The sequence below is a fragment of the Hyperolius riggenbachi genome, chromosome 5 (assembly GCF_040937935.1).
Source record: "Hyperolius riggenbachi isolate aHypRig1 chromosome 5, aHypRig1.pri, whole genome shotgun sequence".
In the NCBI taxonomy this organism is placed as follows: domain Eukaryota; kingdom Metazoa; phylum Chordata; class Amphibia; order Anura; family Hyperoliidae; genus Hyperolius; species Hyperolius riggenbachi.
Window position 1 is genome coordinate 446,254,089 of NC_090650.1, and position 25,470 is coordinate 446,279,558.

The 25,470-nt window shown below is 49.1% G+C and overlaps 1 protein-coding gene across 2 annotated transcripts in view; it reads left to right on the forward strand.

Annotated features, from left to right (window-relative positions):
* Positions 1-18,864, forward strand: part of LOC137519270 (flap endonuclease 1-B-like) — a 59,266-nt gene extending 40,402 nt beyond the window's left edge. For both annotated transcript variants that reach the window (XM_068238177.1, XM_068238178.1), the window contains exons 6-11: positions 1,213-1,349; positions 3,069-3,129; positions 4,529-4,660; positions 12,100-12,248; positions 15,599-15,752; positions 17,577-18,864. In XM_068238177.1, coding sequence (XP_068094278.1) covers positions 1,213-1,349; positions 3,069-3,129; positions 4,529-4,660; positions 12,100-12,248; positions 15,599-15,752; positions 17,577-17,606 — 663 coding nt within the window. In that variant the 3' untranslated portion in view covers positions 17,607-18,864. The remainder of the gene's footprint in view (positions 1-1,212; positions 1,350-3,068; positions 3,130-4,528; positions 4,661-12,099; positions 12,249-15,598; positions 15,753-17,576) is intronic.
* The last annotated feature ends 6,606 nt before the right edge of the window (positions 18,865-25,470 follow it).

Consider the following 25,470-nt stretch of genomic DNA (forward strand, 5'->3'; position numbering starts at 1 on the left):
TGTTTGGTTACTTCCTGTCTTTTCTGTCATGTGTTTGGTTACTTCCTGTCTTCTCTGTCATGTGTTTGGTTACTTTCTGTCTTCTCTGTCATGTGTTTGGTTAGTTCCTGTCTTCTCTGTCATGTGTTTGTTTACTTCCTGTCTTCTCTGTCATGTGTTTGGTTAGTTCCTGTCTTCTCTGTCATGTGTTTGGTTAGTTACTGTCTTCTCTGTCATGTGTTTGGTTACTTCCTCTCCTCTCTGTCATGTGTTTGGTTTCTTCCTGTCTTCTCTGTCATGTGTTTGGTTACTTCCTGTCTTCTCTGTCATGTGTTTGATTAGTTCCATTCTTCTCTGTCACGTGTTTGTTAGTTCCCGTCTTCTCTGCCATGTGTTTGGTTACTTCCTGTCTTCTCTGTCATGTGTTTGGTTATTTCCCATCTTTTCTGTCGTGTTTGGTTACTTCCTCTCCTCTCTGTCATGTGTTTGGTTACTTCCTGTCTTCTCTGTCATGTGTTTGGTTACTTCCTGTCTTCTCTGTCATGTGTTTGATTAGTTCCATTCTTCTCTGTCACGTGTTTGGTTAGTTCCTGTCTTCTCTGTCATGTGTTTGGTTACTTCCTGTCTTCTCGTGCCATGTGTTTGGTTAGTTCCTGTCTTCTCTGTCATGTGTTTGGTTACTTCCTGTCTTCTCTGTCATGTGTTTGGTTACTTCCTGTCTTCTCTGTCATGTGTTTGGTTACTTCCTGTCTTCTCTGTCACGTGTTTGCTTAGTTACTGTCTTCTCTGTCATGTGTTTGGTTACTTCCTGTCTTCTCGTGCCATGTGTTTGGTTAGTTCCTGTCTTCTCTGTCATGTGTTTGGTTACTTCCTGTCTTCTCTGTCATGTGTTTGGTTACTTCCTGTCTTCTCTGTCATGTGTTTGGTTACTTCCTGTCTTCTCTGTCACGTGTTTGGTTAGTTTCCATCTTCTCTGTTATGTGTTTGGTTACTTCCTGTCTTCTCTGTCATGTGTTTGGTTACTTCCTGTCTTCTCTGTCATGTGTTTGGTTACTTCCTGTCTTCTCTGTCATGTGTTTGGTTACTTACTGTCTTCTCTGTCATGTGTTTGGTTACTTCCTGTTTTCTCTGTTATGTGTTTGGTTACTTCCTGTCTTCTCTGTCGTGTTTTGTTAGTTAAGTGCTTCTCAATGGCGTCTTCACTGTCATGTATTTGTGTTGTCTCCCCTCCAGGCCCCCAGTGAGGCGGAAGCCACCTGTGCTGCCCTGGTGAAGAGCGGTCATGCGTGGGGAGCGGTGACCGAGGATATGGACGCCTTGCCCTTCGGATGCACACGCCTCATACGGAACCTGAAGGCCGATAAAAACAAGTATGTTGTTTGATCAGCCGTATGACAGGGATATAAAATCTCTCTTAGGCTCAACACACACCATACAATCTTGATTGTTCAATCTTACCACTTTCATGTAGTATAAGAGCTTATCCAATCAATCATTCAGGGTATTTTCAATCTGTTGGCCCTTATACTACATAGATTTGGTAAATCTGTACAACCAAGATTGTATGGTGTGTGTTGAGCTTAAGGCTATGTACACTCGCAATACAAAACTTGCCGTACTGGGTGGTAACCGATTGACTACGATGAGTGACTGATACTGGACACTTTGCCTGATCCACCCGGCAGATTAATTCAGGCAACCGTTGGGCAGATATCGTGTGTACAATGTTGTTAAAACGACATTGCTCTACAGAATGCGTGCATCTATGTGCAGTGATGTCACTTCCATGTGCAGTGATGTCACTTCCATGCGCAGTATTTAAATCGAGTCGGTGGTTTGCAATATCATTGTGCAGAAAACATCATTAGAAATACTCGCTGTTTGTCTTTGCAGCCGGTAAAGTCGTTTCTGCGATGTTGGTCGTATGTTTGTGGCGACATTTGTATAGCGTGTGCACAGAAGTCATATGCAGAAGATGTAAGGAGGTTGCTGGACATATCTCTGAGCCAGGATCGGATCCCGAGTCACCGGAGATATTCCTTAATGTGGAGCCAACCTCTGGAGGGAAGTGGAGTCTGAGCAGGCCTCTCGTGATGCCCCTAGGCAAGAGCCTACTGTGACAAACGGGAAACCTGCCCCCACTTGTACGTAGAGAGGTCACTGAGATGTTAGTCATTCCAGCTCACATGCAAATTGTATGCAGTTTGCATACAGCTGGGCCAATCAGAATCCACAGGAAGTGCATTTTTAGCAGGCTGGATCCAAGCTGCACACAAGGGGGTTGATTCACAAAATATGTATGTATTGGTATGTCAGAAGTCCAGAGGCTTTCCAATCCCACGGTCTGAGTCACTCCGGTAACCAGGATGTTAGCATAAAATTCAAACAAAACGCAACTCAAGTGTAGCCATTTATTTAAAAGGCAAAAAAAACGTACATATGGGACCCAGAACATGAGAACCCCAATAAAAGATTGAGCGTCTGTCAATAGACAATCGAACACATGGAAAAAAAAAAGGGTGCCGTCTGTCTCCTCCCCGAGCGGTTTCGCAATCTAGTGTCATCAGGGAAACTAGCAACATGGCATTGAATTGCATACATAGCGGGTGCCATTTGCTTATCGAATCTGAAGTGCTGGGTGCAGGGGGCGCCGGGGAGGTGCATGGCCTGCTGGGAGCAGGGGGATAGCAGGGGGCACGGGGGGGGGGGGGAAGGGTGCACGGCCTGCTGGGTGCAGGGGATAGCAGGGGACACCGGGGGGGGGGGGGGGGGGGGGGGTTTGCATGGCCTGACGACCGTTTCACTAAAGTTTCACTAACTCATCTTCCTCTGAGGCTGATGTGGACAAGAAAGTGCAGTGGGTCTTGCAGTGGAGGTGCACTTCCTGTACGCTGGATAGGCTCCACCCCTTGGATATAAGCAATCTGAAGAAATAAAAGCTTTATAGTCTGAGAACTTTCTCTTACATGGATTGTGTTTGCATTCTATACATTACCCATCACAGTTTATAAAGAGGTGACTTCTGTTAGTCCCGTATTCTATGTGGCTGCTCTAATACTGGGAATAATAATCATTTATATGTCTTCCAGGGAAATAAGAGAGTATAATCTTCCCCAAATCCTGGAGATTCTGAAGCTTAGCCAACAACAGGTGAGGAACTGATGGAGCTATGTAGTGCTAGACTTACCTTGGTGTCACTGTGGTATTAGTTTGGTGGGCGGAGCTATGACATATACTCACCTTGGTGTCACTGTGGTATTAGTTTGGTGGGCGGAGCTATGACGTAAACTCACCTTGGTGTTGCTGTGTTTCTGTAGCGTTAGTTTGGGTGGGTGGAGCTATGACATATACTCACCTTGGTGTCGCTGTGTTTCTGTAGTATTTATTTTGGTGGGTGGAGCTATGATATATACTTACCTTGGTGTCGCTGTGTTTCTGTAGCGTTAGTTTGGGTGGCTGGAGCTATGACATATACTCACCTTGATGTCACTGTGTTTCTGTAGTATTCATTTTGGTGGGTGGAGCTATGACATATACTCACCTTGGTGTCGCTGTGTTTCTGTAGTATTCATTTTGGTGGGTGGAGCTATGATATATACTCACCTTGGTGTCGCTGTGTTTCTGTAGCGTTAGTTTGGGTGGGTGGAGCTATGACATATACTCACCTTGATGTCACTGTGTTTCTGTAGCGTTAGTTTGGGTGGGTGGAGCTATGACGTATACTCACCTTAGTGTTGCTGTGTTTCTGTAGCGTTAGTTTGGGTAGGTGGAGCTATGACATATACTCACCTTGGTGTCACTGTAATATTAGTTTGGGTGTGTGGAGCTATGAAATACACTCACCTTGGTGCCACTGTGTTTCTGTAGTATTCATTTTGGTGGGTGGAGCTATGACGTATACTCACCTTGATGTCGCTGTGTTTCTGTAGTATTCATTTTGGTGGGTAGAGCTATGACATATACTCACCTTGGTGTTACTGTGTTTCTGTAGTATTTATTTTGGTGGGTGGAGCTATGACGTATACTCACCTTGGTGTCGCTGTGTTTCTGTAGTATTTATCTTGGTGGGTGGAGCTATGACATATACTCACCTTTGTGCCACTGTGTTTATGTAGTATTCATTTTGGTGGGTGGAGCTATGACATATACTCACCTTGATGTCGCTGTGTTTCTGTAGCATTTATTTTGGTGGGTGGAGCTATGACATATACTCACCTTGGTGTTGCTGTGTTTTTGTAGCGTTAGTTTGGGTGGGTGGAGCTATGACGTATACTCACCTTGGTGTTGCTGTGTTTCTGTAGCGTTAGTTTGGGTGGGTGGAGCTATGACGTATACTCACCTTGGTGTTGCTATGTTTCTGTAGCGATAGTTTGGGTGGGTGGAGCTATGACATATACTCACCTTGGTGCCGCTGTGTTTCTGTAGTATTTATTTTGGTGGGTGGAGCTATGACGTATACTCACCTTGGTGCCGCTGTGTTTCTGTAGTATTTATTTTGGTGGGTGGAGCTATGACGTATACTCACCTTGGTGTTGCTGTGTTTCTGTAGTTTGTAGATCTGTGCATTCTCCTGGGCTGTGATTATACCTCGAAGGTCCGAAATGTGGGAGTGAAGAAGGCTGTACAGATGATGCAGAAGCACAAGAGCATTGAGAAGGTCCTGGCAGCCATAACTCAGAAGGTGAGCGCGCGTTGTACGTTCCTCCCCCCATGTCTATCCTCCTGATAACTCTCAAACTGCTCTCCACTTGCCACAAATTAATCACAAGGCGCAAAATTAACCAAATGATTGGGAATTTAATCAAATTTAATCAAATTCAAGAATCATTAAAAACAATTTAAACCAAATCAGGATACTTACTTCAGATTCAGACACATGTCTATTATACTTTTACAAACCTATGTACATCGCTGTTGCCACTGGTTGCTGCGCATTGTAATACGCAATATCATTGTTGCTCCAACCAGGAAATATAAAGGTCCGCCCCTCTTCACTAGCCCAGCCTCCTGATGAAGCAGCTGGGGTTGCGATACGGGCTGGACCTGCCCCTCTGATCACCAGGAATTAGAAAGGTCCGCCCCTCTTCACTAGCCAAGCCCCCTGATGAAGCAGCTGGGGTTGCGATACGGGCTGGACCTGCCCCTCTGATCACGCCTCTCCAGGTCTCTACAAAAACCTCCTCAGAATTCAGTGATATGCTATACCTGGATTAGGCAATAGGTGGTGCTCTCTTCCTGCAGGAACACCACTCCTGCAATTCCTAGATAACTCCAATAAAGTAGAAAGAGGAACTCCACAGGCTTCAAACCTGTGTTGGTATTTTATTGAGCTTCAGACACACTACATGTTACCTGACCCTTCCTCTGGTCTACCACCACCCACAACTACATCCTTTATATAGGACAACTCACACAGGAAGTCCCACCCACAACTACATCCTTTATATAGGACAACCCACACAGGAAGTGCCACCCACAACTACATCCTTTATATAGGACAACCCACACAGGAAGTCCCACCCACAACTACATCCTTTATATAGGACAACCCACACAGGAAGTCCACTCACAACTATATCCTTTATATAGGACAACCCACACAGGAAGTGCCACCCACAACTACATCCTCTATATAGGACAACCCACACAGGAAGTACCACCCACGACTACATCCTTTATATAGGACAACCCACAGAGGAAGTCCCACCCACAACTACATCCTTTATATAGGACAACCCACACAGGAAGTCCACTCACAACTACATCCTTTATATAGGACAACCCACACAGGAAGTGCCACCCACAACTACATCCTTTATATAAGACAACCCACACAGGAAGTCCCACCCACAACTGCATCCTTTATATAGGACAACCCACACAGGAAGTGCCACCCACAACTACATCCTTTATATAGGACAACCCACACAGGAAGTCCCACCCACAGCTACATCCTTTATATAGGACAACCCACACAGGAAATCCCAAGCACAACTACATACTTTATATAGGACAACCCACACAGGAAGTCCACTCACAACTATATCCTTTATATTGGACAACCCACACAGGAAGTCCCACCCACAACTGCATCCTTTATATAGGACAACCCACACAGGAAGTCCCACTCACAGCTACATCCTTTATAGGACAACCCACACAGGAAGTGCCACTTACAACTACATCTTTAATATAGGACAACCCACACAGGAAGTCTCACCCACAGTTACATCTTTTATAGAACAATCCACACAGGCAGTCCCACCCACAACTACATCTTTCATATAGGACAACCCACACAGGAAGTGCCACCCACAACTACATCCTTTATATCCGGTTCAGCACCGCAGTCCGAAAATCTCATGCATCCAAGCAACGTTCACCTCCCATTCATTCGCCTATAAATTTATTGCTACTTATCACAATGAATTGATCTATATCTTGTTTTTTCCGCCACTAATTAGGCTTTCTTTGGGTAGTACATTTTGCTAAGAATTATTTTTTTCTAAATCTATTTTAACAGGAAGATTAAGAAAGAAATGAAAAAAAATCATTATTTCTCAGTTTTTGGCCATTATAGTTTGAAATTACTATACGCTACCATAATTAAAACTCATGTATTTTATTTGCCCATCTGTCCCGGTTATTACACCGTTTAAACGATGTCCCTATCACAATTTATGGTGCCGATATTTCATTTAGAAATAAAGGTGCATTTTTTCAATTTGCGTCCATCACTATTTATAAGCTTATAATTTTAAATAATATAATAACATATTCTCTTGACATGCATATTTAAAAAGTTCAGACCCTTGGGTAACTATTTATGTTTTTGTTTTGTTTTTTCTTTAATTGTATTTTTTTTTTTTTTTTTATAAAAAAAAGTGTATGTGGGTAATTTTTGGTGTGGGAGGGAAACTGCTAATTTTAAATGTAAAATAATATTTTTTTTTTTATTAAAAATTGTATGTTGGTGCAGTTTACTATTTGTCCATAAGATGGCCACAGTGAAAAAAGAGTTAGTTCCTGGATGCGAAATCGTTCGCATCCAGGAACTAAAATGCTGGGGAGATGTTTCCTGGGGGCAGAAATACCGCGCTCTATGGAGAGAAAACGTCGGTATTTCTGCGGGGAAGGTAGATCGGTGAATGGGAATTATATTCCCATTCACTGATCGGGGGGCTAGCGGCAGGCATCGGGAGCACGCGCGGGGGTGCGCCCGATCGCGCGCACCAGCCGGCGGCAGCAACAGTGCCTATCTGGACGAGGAAGCTCATCCAGATTGGCCGAACTGGATATAGGACAACCCACACAGGAAGTGCCACCCACAACAACATCCTTTATATAGGACAACCCACACAGGAAGTGCCACCCACAACAACATCCTTTATATAGGACAACCCACACAGGAAGTGCTACCCACAACTACATCCTTTATATAGGACAACCCACACAGGAAGTCCCACCCAAATGCATTAACAGACAGGGTATAAACATACAGCATAAACAGAATATACAATTCCTATACAGGGAACTACTATACTGTGTACCCTGCAATAAACAGGGGAGGGGTCATCCAATAATCCCGCAGTATATATCCCACCATTATTCTTTCCTGTAACATATCAAAGAAAGCAACTAAAGCTTATGTGTTTATTTAAAGAGAAACTGTAACTAAGAATTGAACTTCATCCCAATCAGTAGCTGATACCCCCTTTCCCAGGAGAAATCTATTCCTTTTCACAAACAGACCATCAGGGGGCTCTGTATGGCTGATATTGTGGTGAAACCCCTCCCACAGTGTGATGTCAGGAGGACCATGGTGCTGACATCATACTGTGGGAGCCCTGTTTCCAACTGCCAAAAAAGCAAGCAGCATCTCCTTCCACTGACATCACCTGTCAGCAGTAAAAATGTCACCATGTGATGTCAGAATGTAAATCAGGGAGAGGAAAGGTTTTACAATGGGCAAACACTGACTAAAATCATTTATACAGAATTAATGTACAAATGAAGCAATTTTTTTATTACATTATTTTCACTGGAGTTCCTCTTTAAACCCCTGGGGTTTACACAGTCTAAATCTTCTTATCCACTCCACTGCTTTGTGGAGCAACACCTTTTCTCTATCCTGATAGTAGGCAGGGACGGATCTAGGGGGGGGGGGGGGGGGAGGGCAGACAGGTCTCTTGCCCCAGGCGCAGTTTGTTGAATTCTTAAAAAGGCGGCAAAATTTGGATGGGGAATGGCAGTTTAGGCGCCAAAACCTAATCTTTAGGCACCAAAACCTGACCTTTAGGTGCCAAAACTGGATGGGGAATGGCAGTTTAGGCGCCAAAACCTGACCTTGCCCCAGGCGCAACTTGGTCTAGATCCGTTGCTGATAGTAGGGACGGCATCCAACACCACTCACCTCAATTGAGTTATGGAATGTCCAGCCCGAAAAAAAATGTCAGGCTACAGGAACATTCAGCTTCTCCGGGTGTTTGTAAAAATCCATAATGCTCTGTTTGTGCTCGTGAAATAACTGACATCCTGCAGTATAATTCTACACCTGGGAGTATTTTCTCTATCAGTCACATTAGCTGCTGTGAAAAAAACGTGTGTATTTGTCTGCGATGAAACACACTTGGTGTACAGAAAACATACAGAAAACTGAAAGACGAGTGTGTCCCCCGCCTGAGCGAGCTGTGGGGTACCAGACAGCCGGACACACAACTACACTGGAAATCACACAGCTCCAGCCATGGGCGTGACATTAGCCCCTGTGACCTCTGTCATTGCAGGGGGGCCCAAGTGCAGCCAATTAGCACAAAGCCTCCCCATTCGCTCGCATCGGTCATGTGATCGGGAGCCGGCGAATGGCAGCAGAAAGTATTTGGCTGTGAAGCATGGAGGAGACCGGCAGAGCCTGGAATCAGGTAAGTATACACTCCTGCTACTCTCTGCTCTGCGTGTCGGAAGGAGGGGCTTCTGAGCAAACAGGGAAGCATTTCTTTGCTAATTGGCTGCACTTGCGAGTGGTGAGAGCGAGCGGGGGGTTCCCTTTGCGAGCAAACTGAGAGGGTTTTTTTTTTAACATATATATTTAATTCTTCATTGGCTGTAGGATAACAATAACATTTCTATAGTGCTTTTCTCCCATACAGGGGCGTAACTAGACGTCACTGGGCCCCCCTGCAGTGTTGCCAACCTCGGAAATACATTTTTACTGACAAAGCATAAAACATTTACTGACAAAACACTATTTTTACTGACATCTAATATTACTGAAATGAAATGAAAGATATCACACATGCGGCCCACGTGCAATACACCGGCAACCACGTGGGCTGCAAATGAGGAAGAAGAGTGCAGTGGCGGACACCGGACAGGTAAAGTATTAATGCACTGCGTCTAGGGGGGGAGGGGGGGGACACTTTGATACATTTACATTTGGGGGATGCGCCCGGGGGTTTCTATCATGTCTGTTCTCCATTATCGCAGCCGTTACCGCTGCATGCACCCGATCGAGCTAACCTGAGACTTTCCAGCATGTCCGTCCGATCGATACATGCAACCAATTTTGGGCCGAAATTGGTTTGATTGTCTAGGCATGCTCTTGGTGGCCCCGATTTTTATAATATCAATAATAATTGTCTTATCTAATGGTCGATTGGCCACCAAGTCTACAGATGTATGGCCACCTTTAGCTAGAGCAGTGTACATTCCAGAGTGATACGTGAACTGATAAGCAGGAAGTGCTGTGATCTTCTGGGAGAGAGACTTTTGGGAGACACACATTTTTCATGGACTTTACTGACAGCCCAGATTTGTTGACTTTTTTACTGACTGTCAGTAAATTTACTGACGGTTGGCAACACTGCCCCCCTGCGAAACTTTGGATCCCCCCCCCCCCCCACCTCCCTCACTTTCTGCTCAGGAAAACTGAGGAACAATGTGTTTTCTCCATGCAGATAAAAACACTTAGGGCCTGTTGATGCAGAATTAATGCAGAAGAACTGACTCCAATGAATGCCTATAGAAAAATCTGCATAAGAAAAATCACATTTAGTGGAAACAGGCCCATAGGCATTCATTGGAGTCAGTTTTTCTGCATCCAATCTGCGTGTAGTGGAAACAGGCCCTTATGCTGGGCATACACTGGTCGATTCGGCGGATTAGCCGCCGTGTCCCCGCTCGTCCGCGCGTGCGCCCGAAACGATTCCCGCTCGTCCCCACTGTGCTTCTTATCTTCCGCTCGATTCGCCGCTATTGTCCGCCCGCGGGTATTGAGCGCGGAATCGATCCCCACGGTGATTGGACACGTCGGATATTATCAATCGAGCCATCAGCGGCTCGATTGATGAGGTAGCGTCGAGCCGTTTATGCCCAGCATAAGACTTGAAGGAAATGTCAGGCAATCTATGCTACCAACACAATTGCTAACTTCCAGTCAGAGCAATATCCTGCCTTTATCTGGCCAGCAGACGCTAGTCAGCCAATCAGGTGCACTGTCATACACCCTTTGCCTGCTGTACCATACCTAGCAGGAATTACATAGATTAGCATTCAGGTGGGAGGCTTCGGTTGGACGCAATCGTGAATTGCGTCGTTTACAGGGACGCCCCGTGTAGGCACATCTCCCACACGGTCCCCTCCCTAACCACTCACCTGTCAACCGCATCCTAGAAGCTGCAAAAAATAAATTTAAAATCACAAACACTGGTCCACATGACAGCCCAGGGGCCCCAGGTCTCTCTCACTCACTGGGGCCCCCAAATCTATGCTACCCCCAGATGTATTTACCCGGGGCTTCCTCCAGCCCCTTGCAGCCGACAAGTCCCTCCCTGCTCCCAGTACATACAGCTGTATTATTTTACTACATGAGAGCACATGCTATATGGAGGAACAACAATGGCATGCTGAACATAAGATATAGTATTCACTGTAACTTTGGCAAAACATTCAGAATGTCACTGATTGATACTGTTATTACAGGATACTCAGTATGAGACAACAAGCTATCAATGAGGCAGCGACAGTCAGACATCAATCTTACCCACTCCACTGTGTCCATAATCAGACACCATAAGGTCACTAGCCTGTGTGTGATAAGAATCTAGGAATCTCTTCTGAGGGATTAAGGGCCAGTCTACAACTTTTTCAACCTGTGACTCCTTTGTTTGTAAAGTTGTACATGAAGTCATCAGAACTTTGCTGCAGTGAGAGACAGATGTTTTTTACAAACCGTAGGGAGCAGGGACAGTGTACAAATTCCAAAGTGTGTATGATTCCTTATCTGTGTGGTGGACACATGCAGTCAATATAACAATGGTGCGAGAGCAGAATACGTTTTCTCTCCATGCCCTTAGTTGTCAGTCTCTCAAACTTTTCCCCCCACAGGGACCCCTGTGGCTTCTGGGCCTCCCTGCAGAGGCATCCCTTGCAGGGTCTAATGTTACGCCCTTGCCCCCATAGGACTCAAAGCGCTTAGGCTCTCTCAGATTCATTAGTCGGTAGTAGGATGAAGTATCAACACAACAAAATTATATTTCTGCAAAAGCCAAACAGAACAGGTGGGTTTTCAGTCTGGATTTAAACACGTCCAGGGATGGAGCTGTCCTGATCTGCTGAGGTAAGGAGTTCCATAACGTAGGGGCAGCATGACAGAAGGCTCTTGGACAAAAGTTTCCAGGTGGACTCTGGGTATGACTAGATTATTAGAACCTGTGGATCTGATATTGTGGGAATTGCTACACAGCTGTAACATTTCTTTCATGCATCCAGGGCTCAGATTATGTAGTGGTTTAAATGTCAGTAGGCCGATCTTGAATAGGACCCTCCTGATCGCCCCAGTCCGCCGCGGATCCCGCGCGGTAACGTAGTTCTGTGCTAGCGTTAAATTTGGCACTTCCGGCGCAGCATTCCGCAACTTGGGAAGTATAAACTTCCCCATAGGATTACATTAGGCTGCGGTACCAGTGCGCTAGTGTGAAAGGGTCCTAAGTATGGGGGGGGTTGATCGGGGACCAAGGGGGCCCCATGATATCAGTTTTGCAGGGTGGGGCCCTATTAAGTCTAGTTACGCCCCTGGTCCCAGTGATTCTCTGTCGGAGTTACTCTTTTCTGTCTTTGCAGGAGTGGATTCCTCCAGATTTCGAATACCAGGAGGCGCGGAGACTGTTCCTGGAGCCAAACGTGTTGGATGTCACTGGATTCAAAGTGCAACTGGGGAACCCTGATAACGAGGGGGTCATCCAGTTCCTTTGTGGCGAGAAATTCCTGAAGTACGTGAGTGCGATTTGGGGGGGGGGGGGGGGGGGATTTGGCGAGGAAAGGATGAGCCAGGCAGACTCTGGAGAGATGGACTGAGGGTCAGTTCACACAGCGGATAGAGAAGGACTGAGGGTCAGTTCACACAGGGGATAGAGAAGGACTGAGGGTCAGTTCACACAGGGGATAGAGAAGGTCTGAGGGTCAGTTCACACAGCGGATAGAGAAGGACTGAGGGTCCGTTCACACAGGGGATAGAGAAGGACTGAGGGTCAGTTCACACGGTGGATAGAGAAGGTCTGAGGGTCAGTTCACACAGGGGATAGAGAAGGTCTGAGGGTCAGTTCACACAACGGATAGAGAAGGTCTGAGGGTCAGTTCACACAGGGGATAGAGAAGGTCTGAGGGTCAGTTCACACGGTGGATAGAGAAGGTCTGAGGGTCAGTTCACACAGCGGATAGAGAAGGACTGAGGGTCAGTTCACACAGGGGATAGAGAAGGTCTGAGGGTCAGTTCACACAGCGGATAGAGAAGGTCTGAGGGTCAGTTCACACGGCGGATAGAGAAGGTCTGAGGGTCAGTTCACACAGGGGATAGAGAAGGTCTGAGGGTCAGTTCACACGGGATAGAGAAGGTCTGAGGGTCAGTTCACACAGCGGATAAAGATGGACTGAGGGTCAGTTCACACGGCGGATAAAGAAAGCCTGAGGGTCAGTTCACATGGCGGATAGAGAAGGTCTGAGGGTCAGTTCACACGGCGGATAGAGAAAGCCTGAGGGTCAGTTCACACAGTGGATAGAGAAGGTCTGAGGGTCAGTTCACACGGCCAGGTGCTGCTAGCGGCTTGTTCCTGCTATTGCTATTGTATCAGTTCCCCTTCATCTCATCATCAGGTCATGTTCTGAGCTTCTGGGTATAACTGTGGTGCCTTTCTGGGAGTACGTGTGCTGGATCTCCTGTGCGCCACCTCTGGCTCTGTTCCTGCACTCTGTCTGCTCTCCCTCAGAGATGATTAGTCTTGTACTTTGTGTGAATTAGTCCTGGGGCATGCAGGTGCACCCGGTCTCTCGATCACATGGGGCAGCCAGGCAGGTGCACCCGGTCTCTCGATCACATGGGGCAGCCAGGCAGGTGCACCCGGTCTCTCGATCACATGGGGCAGCCAGGCAGGTGCACCCGGTCTCTCGATCACATGGGGCAGCCAGGCAGGTGCACCCGGTCTCTCGATCACATGGGGCAGCCAGGCAGGTGCACCCGGTCTCTCGATCACATGGGGCAGCCAGGCAGGTGCACCCGGTCTCTCGATCACATGGGGCAGCCAGGCAGGTGCACCCGGTCTCTCGATCACATGGGGCAGCCAGGCAGGTGCACCCGGTCTCTCGATCACATGGGGCAGCCAGGCAGGTGCACCCGGTCTCTCGATCACATGGGGCAGTCAGGCAGGTGCACCCGGTCTCTCGATCACATGGGGCAGCCAGGCAGGTGCACCCGGTCTCTCGATCACATGGGGCAGCCAGGCAGGTGCACCCGGTCTCTCGATCACATGGGGCAGCCAGGCAGGTGCACCCGGTCTCTCGATCACATGGGGCAGCCAGGCAGGTGCACCCGGTCTCTCGATCACATGGGGCAGCCAGGCAGGTGCACCCGGTCTCTCGATCACATGGGGCAGCCAGGCAGGTGCACCCGGTCTCTCGATCACATGGGGCAGCCAGGCAGGTGCACCCGGTCTTTCGATCAAGTGGGGCTGGTCTGTAGGGGAAGATTGCGGTGCAGATGGGGTGGTAGGACTTGAATAGAGACTGGTGTCTTCCGAGGATCCTCACAGTGTAACTAGTAATGATTCTGTTTGTAAAGTGTGCAGTTAATAGTATTTAAAGAAGAGGAAAAGGAGCGCTCTGAGATTTCCAATAATCTAAAGTCAAATAGCAATAGGAAAGGTCTCACCAAGTAGTAGTGTGGCTGGTACAGCGTACTCAGCCGCGGTTAGCGTGCGTCCCTCTTAGGCAGCCGGGGACCGGGCTCTCTGTGGCAGTAGGGCGGAGGTGACGTCACTGGTTCCAGAACTCCTTGCGATGGTTACTATAGGAGCGAAGACGCTTGCTCTAACACACGCTAGAAAGCGTGGTGAGCGGCGTCTAGTTCTCCACAAGGGGTGGGAGTGAAGTAGGGGAATAAATTTGGCCACAATGATGCAATATGGCACGGTACACATATAGGTCTATTAAAAATAAAAATATTTAATAAAGTGACAACGCGTTTCACGGAGGAACACCCTCCGCTTTCTCAAGTCATACATTTGCAGTTAAAAGGCACAATCCTTTATATAACAAACATTAAACATGGTAACCAATCAGCTTGATCTGGGAGGTAACTTAGAGTGTCCTAATGATCCTAATAGACCTGAAATCACCATAATACCCTAAATAGAAGGGAAAGAAAGTTCTAGTAGTAGCTATACATGCACTGAGATTAAAGGGACAGATGATCAAGCACCCAGTGCATTATAGAAAACATCCGATTAAAAGGCCAGAGTAGAGAATAAAAGCTCCTACTCTGGCCTTTTAATCGGATGTTTTCTATAATGCACTGGGTGCTTGATCATCTGTCCCTTTAATCTCAGTGCATGTATAGCTACTACTAGAACTTTCTTTCCCTTCTATTTAGGGTATTATGGTGATTTGAGGTCTATTAGGATCATTAGGACACTCTAAGTTACCTCCCAGATCAAGCTGATTGGTTACCATGTTTAATGTTTGTTATATAAAGGATTGTGCCTTTTAACTGCAAATGTATGACTTGAGAAAGCGGAGGGTGTTCCTCCGTGAAACGCGTTGTCACTTTATTAAATATTTTTATTTTTAATAGACCTATATGTGTACCGTGCCATATTGCATCATTGTGGCCAAATTTATTCCCCTACTTCACTCCCACCCCTTGCGGAGAACTAGACGCCGCTCACCACGCTTTCTAGCGTGTGTTAGAGCAAGCGTCTTCGCTCCTATAGTAACCATCGCAAGGAGTTCTGGAACCAGTGACGTCACCTCCGCCATACTGCCACGGAGAGCCCGGTCCCCGGCTGCCTAAGAGGGACGCACGCTAACCGCGGCTGAGTACGCTGTACCAGCCACACTACTACTTGGTGAGACCTTTCCTATTGCTATTTGACTTTAGATTATTGAAAATCTCAGAGCGCTCCTTTTCCTCTTCTTTACATATTTGTCTTAGTGACTGTTATGGGAGCAGCCGAGTGATCGTTGGGTGGTCAGATCGCGCCTTGAGGGGCTCACTACCCCAGAACTCTCTACTCAGTTAATAGTATTGTGACCTGTAATGTCTGTAGTAACACAGCTCTCCTCTTTAAAGTAAGACCAAGATCGAGAACGCATTAATGAAACTTCAACCAAAGGAACCGCCAAAGAAGCGTAAAGCTGGATCCCGAGGGAAGGACTCATCTCCAGGAAAACAGAGGAAGATCAACGAATTCTTCCCGGCAAGGAAATCTGCAACTCAGACAAAGGTGGGAATAGAGAACAGATCACATCCAACTCCCTCGAGTATGGCTCACACTGACCCCTGCCTCACACACTGACCCCTGCCTCACACACTGACCTCTGCCTCACACACTGACCTCTGCCTCACACACTGACCTCTGCCTCACACACTGACCCCTGCCTCACACACTGACCTCTGCCTCACACACTGACCTCTGCCTCACACACTGACCCCTTCCTCACACACTGACCTCTGCCTCGCACACTGACCTCTGCCTCACACACTGACCCCTTCCTCACACACTGACCCTTGCCTCACACACTGACCCCTGCCTCACACACTGACCTCTGCCTCACACACTGACCTCTGCCTCACACACTGACCTCTGCCTCACACACTGACCCCTGCCTCACACACTGACCTCTGCCTCACACACTGACCTCTGCCTCACACACTGACCTCTGCCTCACACAATGACCTCTGCCTCACACACTGACCTCTGCCTCACACACTGACCTCTGCCTCACACACTGACCTCTGCCTCACACACTGACCCCTGCCTCACACACTGACCTCTGCCTCACACACTGACCTCTGCCTCACACACTGACCTCTGCCTCACACACTGACCTCTGCCTCACACACTGACCTCTGCCTCACACACTGACCTCTGCCTCACACACTGACCCCTGCCTCACACAATGACCTCTGCCTCACACACTGACCCCTGCCTCACACTCTGACCTCTACCTCATATACTGACCTCTGCCTCACACACTGACCTCTGCCTCACACAATGACCTCTGCCTCACACACTGACCTCTGCCTCACACACTGACCTCTGCCTCACACACTGACCCATGCCTCACACACTGACCCCTGCCTCACACACTGACCTCTACCTCATATACTGACCTCTGCCTCACACACCTAACTCTGCCTAGCACACTGACCCCTGCCTCACACACTGAACTCTGCCTAACACACTGACCCCTGCCTCACACACTGACCCCTGCCTCACACACTGATCTCTGCCTCACACACTGACCTCTGCCTCACACACTGACCTCTGCCTCACACACTAACCTCTGCCTCACACACTAACCTCTGCCTCACACACTGACCCCTGCCTCACACACTGACCCCTGCCTCACACACTGACCTCTGCCTCACACACTGACCTCTGCCTCACACACTGACCTCTGCCTCACACATTGACCCCTGCCTCACACACTGACCCCTGCCTCACACACTGACCTCTGCCTCACACACTGACCCCTGCCTCACACACTGACCTCTGCCTCACACACTGACCTCTGCCTCACACACTGACCTCTGCCTCACACACTGACCCCTGCCTCACACACTGACCTCTGCCTCACACACTGACCTCTGCCTCACACACTGACCTCTGCCTCACACACTAACCTCTGCCTAGCACACTGACCCCTGCCTCACACACTGACCTCTGCCTCACACACCTAACTCTGCCTAGCACACTGACCCCTGCCTCACACACTGACCTCTGCCTCACACACTGACCCCTGCCTCACACACTGACCTCTGCCTCACACACTGACCTCTGCTTCACACACTGACCCCTGCCTCACACATTGACCCCTGCCTCACACATTGACCCCTGCCTCACACACTGACCTCTGCCTCATACACTGACCCCTGCCTCACACACTGACCCCTGCCTCACACACTGACCCCTTCCTCACACACTGACCCTTGCCTCACACACTGACCCCTGCCTCACACACTGACCCCTGCCTCACACACTGACCTCTGCCTCACTAGTGTTTAGTTTTCCCAGATGGATTCACATATGTCTTCTCTCTCACAGTCCTCTGCAGCGAGCTCTAACACTGGCTGATCCTGGGAATCGTAATATTCTGTGCCGATCTCTGGATGAGGGAACCAAGCCTGGGACACTGGATGCTTCTGTCTCCTCCCGATATATGTTTCCTCTCTCCATGTTATATAGCTCATCATCATGTTACAGTAATAGAGCCCCTGCTTCCACCCTACACCAAGATGTCACCAATGTCACCCCATAACAGAGAGACCATGCTGAGTATAGCTGTGTGGCCCCAGGCAGTGTTTGTCACTTAACAAGATCTTGAGGTGTCAATAAACAAAAAAAACCAGACCCCTCCGGATCCTGCAGAAGCTTCCTGTGTCCTGGAGACCTTCACCACTGTCTGGTCCCCTCCGGATCCTGAAGAAGCTTCCTGTGTCCTCATGGAGACCTTCACCACTGTCTGGTCCCCTCCGGATCCTGCAGAAGCTTCCTGTGTCCTCCTGGAGACCTTCACCACTGTCTGGTCCCCTCCGGATCCTGCAGAAGCTTCCTGTGTCCTCCTGGAGACCTTCACCACTGTCTGGTCCCCTCCGGATCCTGCAGAAGCTTCCTGTGTCCTCCTGGAGACCTTCACCACTGTCTGGACCCCTCCGGATCCTGCAGAAGCTTCCTGTGTCTTCCTGGAGACCTTCACCACTGTCTGGACCCCTCCGGATCCTGCAGAAGCTTCCTGTGTCCTCCTGGAGACCTTCAACACTGTCTGGTCCCCTCCGGATCCTGCAGAAGCTTCCTGTGGCCTCCTGGAGACCTTCACCACTGTCTGGTCCCCTCCAGATCCTGCAGAAGCTTCCTGTGTCCTCCTGGAGACCTTCACCACTGTCTGGACCCCTCCGGATCCTGCAGAAGCTTCCTGTGTCTTCCTGGAGACCCCACCGCTGCCTGGACCCCTCTGAATCCTGCGGAACCTTCCTGTGTCCTCCTGGAGACCACCATGCTTGTTTCTAGTGTGATCCAGACACTACTACAGTCAAATAGATCAGCAGGGCTGCCAGGCAACTGGTATTGTTTAAAAAAAAAAAAAATGACAGCTTCCACATTCTTCTCACTTCAGTTGTCCTTTAATGATTCGAGGCCAGGTTTGTTGATTAATGTTTACCAATAACCTCCAGGTGGGCGGAGCTTTGGGAATTATTGTTTTACTATTCTTTTATATTTATGAGTCTTTTATCATGTAGAATTTGAAATCGTTCCATGTTTTATACATGAGATTTTTTACTTTTATTTCTATCACCTGTATTTATTGCAAATTTCAATAAAAAAAGGATGTTCAGCAACTGTCTCATTCATTGATTGTGTAAATAACATGTACTGTATTTTTCAGACTGTAAGACGCACCTTTTCTCCCCCAAAAGGTGTGTGTGTGTGTGTGGGGGGAGGGGGGGAATTCTGTCTTATAGTCCGAATAATACATATTCTGACCCATGCCTCTGTCCCCATGTCCTCTTGTGTCCTCTTCCCCCTGCGTCTGTCCCTCTGTGTCCTCCGGTGTCCTCTGTCCCCCTGCGTCTGTCCCACTGTGTCCTCCGGTGTCCTCTGTCCCCGTGTCCTCTTGTGTCCTCTGTCCCCTGCGTCTGTCCCTCTGTGTCCTCCGGTGTCCTCTGTCCCCCTGCGTCTGTTCCACTGTGTCTTCCGGTGTCCTCTGTCCCCCTGCGTCTGTCCCACTGTGTCTTCCGGTGTCTTCTGTCCCCCTGCGTCTGTCCCTCTGTGTCCTCCGGTGTCCTCTGCCCCCTGCGTCCGTCCCTCTGTTCTCATGTCCTCTTGTGTCCTCTGCCCCCTGCGTCCGTCCCTCTGTTCCCATGTCCTCTTGTGTCCTCTTCCCCCTGCGTCCGTCCCTCTGTGTCCTCCGGTGTCCTCTGTCCCCCTGCGTCTGTCCCTCTGTGTCCTCCGGTGCCCTCTGTCCCCATGTCCTCTTGTGTCCTCTGCCCCCCTGAGTCTGTCCCTCTGTGTCCTCCAGTGCCCTCTGTCCCCATGTCCTCTTGTGTCCTCTGCCCCCCTGAGTCTGTCCCTCTGTGTCCTCCAGTGTCTTCTGTCCCCCTGCGTCTGTCCCTCTGTGTCCTCTGTCCCCCTGCGTCTGTCCCTCTGTGTCCTCTGTCCATGTCCTTTTGTGTCCTCTGCCCCCCTGCGTCCGTCCCTCTGTGTCCTCTTGTGTCCTCTGCCCCCCTGAGTCTGTCCCTCTGTGTCCTCCAGTGTCTTCTGTCCCCCTGCGTCTGTCCCACTGTGTCCTCCGGTGTCCTCTGTCCCCATGTCCTCTTGTGTCCTCTGCCCCCCTGAGTCTGTCCCTCTGTGTCCTCTGGTGTCCTCTGTCCCACTGTGTCCTCCGGTGTCCTCTGTCCCAATGTCCTCTTGTGTCCTCTGCCCCCCTGCGTCTGTCCCACTGTGTCCTCTGGTGTCCTCTGTCCCCCTGCGTTTGTCCCTCTGTGTCCTCCGGTTTCCTCTGTCCCCTGCGTCCGTCCCTCTGTTCCCATGTCCTCTTGTGTCCTCTGCCCCCTGCGTCCGTCCCTCTGTGTCCTCCGGTGTCCTCTGTCCCCCTGCGTCTGTCCCTCTGTGTCCTCCGGTGCCCTCTGTCCCCATGTCCTCTTGTGTCCTCTGCCCCCTGCGTCCGTCCCTCTGTGTCCTCCGGTGTCCTCTGTCCCCATGTCCTCTTGTGTCCTCTGTCCCCCTGCATCTGTCCCACTGTGTCCACCAGTTTCCTCTGTCCCCATGTCCTCTTGTGTCCTCTGTCCCCCTGCGTCTGTCCCACTGTGTCCTCTGGTGTCCTCTGTCCCCCTGCATCTGTCCTGCTGTGTCCACCGGTGTCCTCTGTCCCCATGTCCTCTTGTGTCCTCTGTCCCCCTGCATCTGTCCCACTGTGTCCTCCGGTGTCCTCTGTCCCCCTGCATCTGTCCTGCTGTGTCCACCGGTGTCCTCTGTCCCCATGTCCTCTTGTGTCCTCTGCCCCCCTGTGTCCGTCCCTCTGTTTCCTCCGGTGTCCTCTGTTCCCATGTCCTCTTGTGTCCTCTGCCCCCCTGCGTCCATCCCTCTGTGTCCTCCGGTGTCCTCTGTCCCCCTGCGTCTGTTCCACTGTGTCCTCCAGTTTCCTCTGTCCCACTGTGTCCTCCGGTGTCCTCTATCCCACTGTGTCCTCCGGTGTCCTCTGTCCCCATGTCCTCTTGTGTCCTCTGCCCCCCTGTGTCCGTCCCTCTGTTTCCTCCGGTGTCCTTTGTTCCCATGTCCTCTTGTGCCCTCTGCCCCCCTGCGACTGTTCCACTGTGTCCTCCGGTGTCCTCTGTCCCCCTGCGTCTGTCCCACTGTGTCTTCCGGTGTCCTCTGTCCCCCTGCGTCTGTCCCTCTGTGTCCTCCGGTGTCCTCTGTCCCCCTGCGTCTGTCCCTCTGTGTCCTCCGGTGTCGTCTGTCCCACTGTGTCCTCCGGTGTCCTCTGTTCCCCTGCGTCTGTCCCACTGTGTCCTCCAGTGTCCTCTGTTCCCCTGCGTCTGTCCCTCGGTGTCCTCCGGTGTCCTCTGTGTCCTCCGGTGTCCTCTGTCCCCCTGCATCTGTCCCACTGTGTCCTCCGGTGTCCTCTGTCCCCCTGCGTCTGTCCCACTGTGTCCTCCGGTGTCCTCTGTTCCCATGTCCTCTTGTGCCCTCTGCCACCCTGTGACTGTCCCACTGTGTCCTCTGTCCCCATGTCCTCTTGTGTCCTCTTCCCCTCTGCGACTGTCCCACTGTGTCCTCCAGTGCCCTTTGTCCCCCTGCGTCTGTCCCACTGTGTCCTCCAGTTTCCTCTGTCCCCATGTCCTCTTGTGTCCTCTGCTCCCCTGCGACTGTCCCACTGTGTCCTCCGGTGCCCTCTGTCCATGTACTCTGTTCTCCGGTGTCCACCTAAGTTTGGTGTCCCCATCCCTCTTTCTATGTCCCCATCATCTTTGTCCCCATGTCCTCTTGTGTCCTCTGCTCCCCTGCGTCCTCCGTTGTCCTCTGTCCATGTACTCTGTTCCCCGGTGTCCCCCTGTGTTCGATGTCCTCTGTCCTTCTTCCTATGTCCCCATCCTCTCTGTCCCAATGTCCTGTGTACATCTTTACATTGCAGCCACGCCACTCCGGTCTAAGGAAGTAGATGCAACAGCTTTGGGGAGCAAACTACCAATCAGGCAGGGGGCGCTGCCCCAGACCGCCAATCAGACTGCTCCCTGCTTTATTGGAGCCCATGGTCTTGAGGGCGGGACCACGGCTGCGTCATTGGCCCCAGTGACGGAGCCAAGGTGTTGGGGTTGAAACTATCGGCTCCAGTTACATAGGAACCCGGAAGCCTCTGAGCCATCCTGATTCCCACTACTACTAATATTTCTTTTTATAATACCCTTCAGGTCTACTTTAACCATTTCACCACTTAGGGATTTTTCCCATTATGGACAGAGCAAATTTCACATTTCAGCATTTCTTTCATTCATTTGCCAATAACATTATCACTACTTATCACAAGGAAATGTTTTCGCCACCACTTAGGCTTTCTTTGGGGGTACATTTTGCTAAGAATTATTTTATTCTAACTGCATTTTAACGGGAATAATAAGAAAATAAATGGAGAAAAAAAACATTATTTCTCAATTTTCGCCTATTATAGTTTTAAAATAAAACATGCTACTCTGGATAAAACCCACACAATTTATTTTCCCTTTTGTCCCGGTTATTACAACGTATAAAATATGTCCCTAGCACAATGTATGGAGACAATATTTTATTTGGAAATAAAGGTGTATTTTTTCAGTTTTGCGTCTGTCACTAATTACAAGCCCTTATTTGCAAAAATAACAGTAACATACCCTCATAATATACATATTAAAAAAGTTGAGTCCCTAAGGAAACTATTATAGTATTTATTAATTGTCTCTTTTTTAAAAACATTTTTATAGAAGTGTATTATTTTGGTAACTATGGGAGGGGAGGTAAGGGGTTAAAGGGACTCTGAGCAGTGCCTGTTGGTATGCCTTTAAGCATACCCACAACTAATTAATTATATCCTCACACCTAGTGATGCTCGGATACCCCTTTTTATAATTCAAGTTTGGTCGAATTCGAATAGTAAATTATTCGAATTCGGTCGAATATTCGAGTCGAATATTTTTTACTATTCGATTCGACCTCACTATTCGAGTCGGTATTCGAGCTCATTATTCGAGCTGACTATTCGAATTGGCCTTAAATAGCTTCCAACACTTGTTTTGAGGGTGAATGATGCAAGAAACATCTTTTTTCCAAGTAACAACAGCAAGTGATTATGTGGGGATGTTCCTTTAAAAAAAAAAAAAGGTGGAAAGAGAAGTTGTGTCCAAAATGTTGTTCAGTACTGTATATACTTCTTCTTCTTCTTTATCTTCTATATCTTCTTATTCTTCTTCTATATCTTCTTCTTCTATATCTTCTTCTATATCTTCTTCTTCTTCTTCATCTTCTTCATCTTCTTAATCTTCATCTTCTTCTTCTTCTCCTTCTTCTTCATCTTCTTCTCCTTCTTCTTCTTCTCCTTCATCTTCTTCTTCTTCTCCTTCTTCTTCATCTTCTTCATCTTCTTCTTCTTCTTCTCCTTCTTTTTCTATATCGTCTTCTTCTTCTTCACTTATTTCTCTTTTATATTTTTTTTTAAAGAAATGCAGCTATTTTTGAGCGTAATAAATAGCTGGTTGCGCACGCATGTTGGAAGCGCCATTGTATGTGCTCCCTGGCAGTGGAAACACACAGACAGCAGGAGGTAAATTCAGCAGCAGGAGGAGGAGGATGATTGTGTGGCAGCAGGCAGTCAATGAGGCAGGCAGCGAGACGAGACATAATAGGCTGTGGTACCTAGCGGTGGTACCAGGCCGTAAATACACAGCATGAGGTTCCAGACAGCGGTCGTGAAGCCCACATCATGTCCAATACACAACTGGGACAACACAGTTTTCAACCCGGACACCTCTAAAAATAATATCACACAGTATTAATAAAAAGTATATATAATTTTTTGGTTTTTTTAAAGAAATGCAGCTATTTTTGAGCGTAACAAATACCTGGTGGCGCACGCATGTTGGAAGCGCCATTGTATGTGCTCTCTGGCAGTGGAAACACACAGACAGCAGGAGGTAAATTCAGCAGCAGGAGGAGGAGGATGAGTGTGTGGCAGCAGGCAGTCAATGAGGCAGGCAGCGTGACATAATAGCCCTGGTACCTAGCGGTGATACCAGGGCTGTAAATAAACACAGCAGGAGGTCCCAGACAGCGGTCGTGCAGCCCACATCGTGTCCAATACACAACTGGGACAACACAGTTTTCAACCCGGGCACCTCAGAAAAATTAAACCTTTTTTTTTTTTTCTATGGTTTATTTGTTTTGTTTTTACAACAAATTACACAGACAGATATAGCTATTGTTTGACGTAATAGCTGGTGGCAGAGTGGCAGCAGAAGGTAATTCTGTGTACCCTGGCAGTGGGAAACACAGACAGACAGCAGCAGCAGCAGGAGGAATGGAGGAATAATGTGAGCAACTATTGTTTGACGTAATAGCTGGTGGCAGAGTGGCAGCAGAAGGAAATTCTGTGTACCCTGGCAGTGGGAAACACAGACAGACAGCAGCAGCAGCAGGAGGAATGGAGGAGTAGTGTGAGTGTGGCAGCAGGCCAGGCAGGCAGCGTGACATAATAGCCCTGGTACCTAGCGGTGATACCAGGGCTGTAAATAAACACAGCAGGAGGTCCCAGACAGCGGTCGTGCAGACCACATCGTGTCCAATACACAACTGGGACAACACAGTTTTCAACCCGGGCACCTCAGAAAAATTAAACCTTTTTTTTTTTATGGTTTATTTGTTTTGTTTTTTATAGAAAATTACACAGACAGATATAGCTATTGTTTGACGTAATAGCTGGTGGCAGAGTGGCAGCAGAAGGTAATTTTGTGTACCCTGGCAGTGGGAAACACAGACAGACAGCAGAAGGGCAGTACACAGCAGCCCACTGTAGGTGTAAAATGTGTGGCTGCAGGCGACGTTATAGTCAAAGTGAACCAGGCTGGCTTAGTGAGCAGGAGCCAGGAGGTGGTAAAGGGTGGTAAGGCACATTAACGATGGTTCTTCAGTTCATGTCCCCCTCTCGCCGACAACAGGGGCCAGGAACTCGCCTTCCACTCACGCCTGGTTCATCTTGAGAAACGTCAGTCTGTCCACAGACTTGTGAGACAGACGTGAGCGTTTCTCGGTGACCACGCCACCAGCTGCACTGAAGCAGCGCTCGGACAGCACGCTGGAAGGGGGACAGGACAGCACTTCCAGGGCGTACTGCGCCAGCTCGCTCCAGATCTCCAGGCGCTTGACCCAATACTCCATGGGATCAACAGGGGCATCGCTGTCAAGCCCGCTGTAGGACCCCATGTAGTCAGCCACCATTCGGGTCAGGCGCTGGCTGTGACCGGAGGAGGATGCTGCTGCATGCACCTCCTCTCTAGTCACTGCTGCCGGAGCCTCTACAGTCCTGTAGAGCTCGTTGCTGAGAGACAGCAGGTCTGTGGGGCGCTTGCTGCTGGATGCAGGCACCTGCTGCTGCCTCTGTGCTGGCTGGACAGTGGGGGTGGAAGGCTGGGGGAAGGCTTCCTCCAAGCGCTCAACAAGGGCCTGCTGCAAGCTCCTTATTTGTTGCGCTGGGTCTCCTCCTGCAGGCGGCAGGAACTGGCTCAACTTCCCCTTGAGGCGTGGGTCCAACATCATGCTGATCCAGATGTCCTCCCTCTGCTTCATCTGGATCACCCTGGGGTCCTTGCGCAGGCACGTCAGCATGTGCGCTGCCATTGGGAAGAGGCGGGCCACGTCTGCTGGCACATCGACGGCAGTGCTGTCCTCATCCTCCTCCTCTGCCGCCTCATCCTCTCTC